Below are 1185 nucleotides of genomic sequence, written 5' to 3'. Positions count from 1 at the left end.
CACTCCATATGAATGTCACGTGGTGAGGAAAATGTACGCTATCGACAACAAGTTTCCAACGCAAAGTGAGATGCTGACAACACTTAAACAAGATGTTGGTGGATTTCTGAAAGCAATGCCCAAAACCATCCCGCTCAAATGGCTTGAATTCCAGCATATTTTGCAGGAGAATGGTAGGACAGCAGTACGAATGAGTTATACTAAGGTATGTAATCATTGCCTAAAATGTTAATAAATATTAGAAAGAATTGTTTAATACTTAACCCTATCTCCTTCCATGTCCCTTTCTTAAAGACACTCCATTTAGTATTCATCCAAGAAAAATGCATCCGAAATTCCCCATGCTCTTACTTTTTTTAATGGTTAGCAATAGTGTTCTACAGTATTTACACTTCCACATTTTATTTGTATTAATATTACACTTTTCGAATTTAAATGTTAAGGTCTGTGAAGTCGCCACTAGCTGTGGAATTTCCGTGAAGAATCTGATCCACACCCTCAACTACCTACATGATCTTGGAATCATTTTGTACTTTGAGAACAACAAACTACTGAAGGACACAGTTATAACAAACACACGGAAGCTGATTGACATCTTCAGGAAAATCATCACAGTGGTGGAACCTGATGACATTGATAAGGTGAGTTAAGTAGAAATTCCCTGCCAAACGTCATTCCCTGCCAGACATCACAGAGTGATAACAGGTTTAAAATTATCATTATTTTCAGTTGGCTTCAATGATCAAGCTGTGGAATAAACTTGATAATGAAGGTATACTGGAGGAAGAGTTAATCAGACATCTTTGGAGAGATGAGATTAGCGAAGATGAATCTAGCTTTGAGGTCTACTTGGAGTTGATGAAGCAGTTTGGACTGCTCTGCGAGCAGATCAAGGTATTGCTTTTTTACCCATTTTTTTGCAAATACTTTGAGAGTTTACAGAATTACTGGCCATCCAGGTAGTTAATATTCAATTGACCTGCACAGAGCAATTAATCCTAATAAGGCTTTATTTACAAAAAAATAAATATTAGTGTAAGTGCATAGTGATGACTAGATTTCAACTTTTAATTGTAAAAAGAAATGCAGGAAATTATTTTAAAAAAAAAAGACCATTTTAAAATTATTTTATATTTATATTTTATTTGTTATCTCCGGATCTATCTATTTATCCTAGGGAAGCCA

At 35.0% G+C, this 1185-nt stretch overlaps 1 protein-coding gene across 1 annotated transcript; it reads left to right on the top strand.

Annotated features, from left to right (window-relative positions):
* Positions 1-31: 31 nt before the first annotated feature.
* On the top strand, positions 32-894 carry LOC117114958 (malignant fibrous histiocytoma-amplified sequence 1 homolog; the record flags this gene model as incomplete). The annotated part of the gene is made up of 3 exons (XM_033258589.1): positions 32-205; positions 444-641; positions 730-894. Coding segments are annotated over exons 1-3 (537 nt in total), but the record flags the coding sequence as incomplete, so codon positions are not given.
* Positions 895-1185: the final 291 nt, after the last annotated feature.

The sequence above is a fragment of the Anneissia japonica genome, unplaced genomic scaffold (genome assembly GCF_011630105.1).
Source record: "Anneissia japonica isolate Jap-2015-1 unplaced genomic scaffold, ASM1163010v1 scaffold29215_len1185_cov112, whole genome shotgun sequence".
In the NCBI taxonomy this organism is placed as follows: domain Eukaryota; kingdom Metazoa; phylum Echinodermata; class Crinoidea; order Comatulida; family Comatulidae; genus Anneissia; species Anneissia japonica.
Note: the sequence above shows the minus strand (reverse complement) of the source record. Positions and strands in the feature narration are given on the sequence as shown.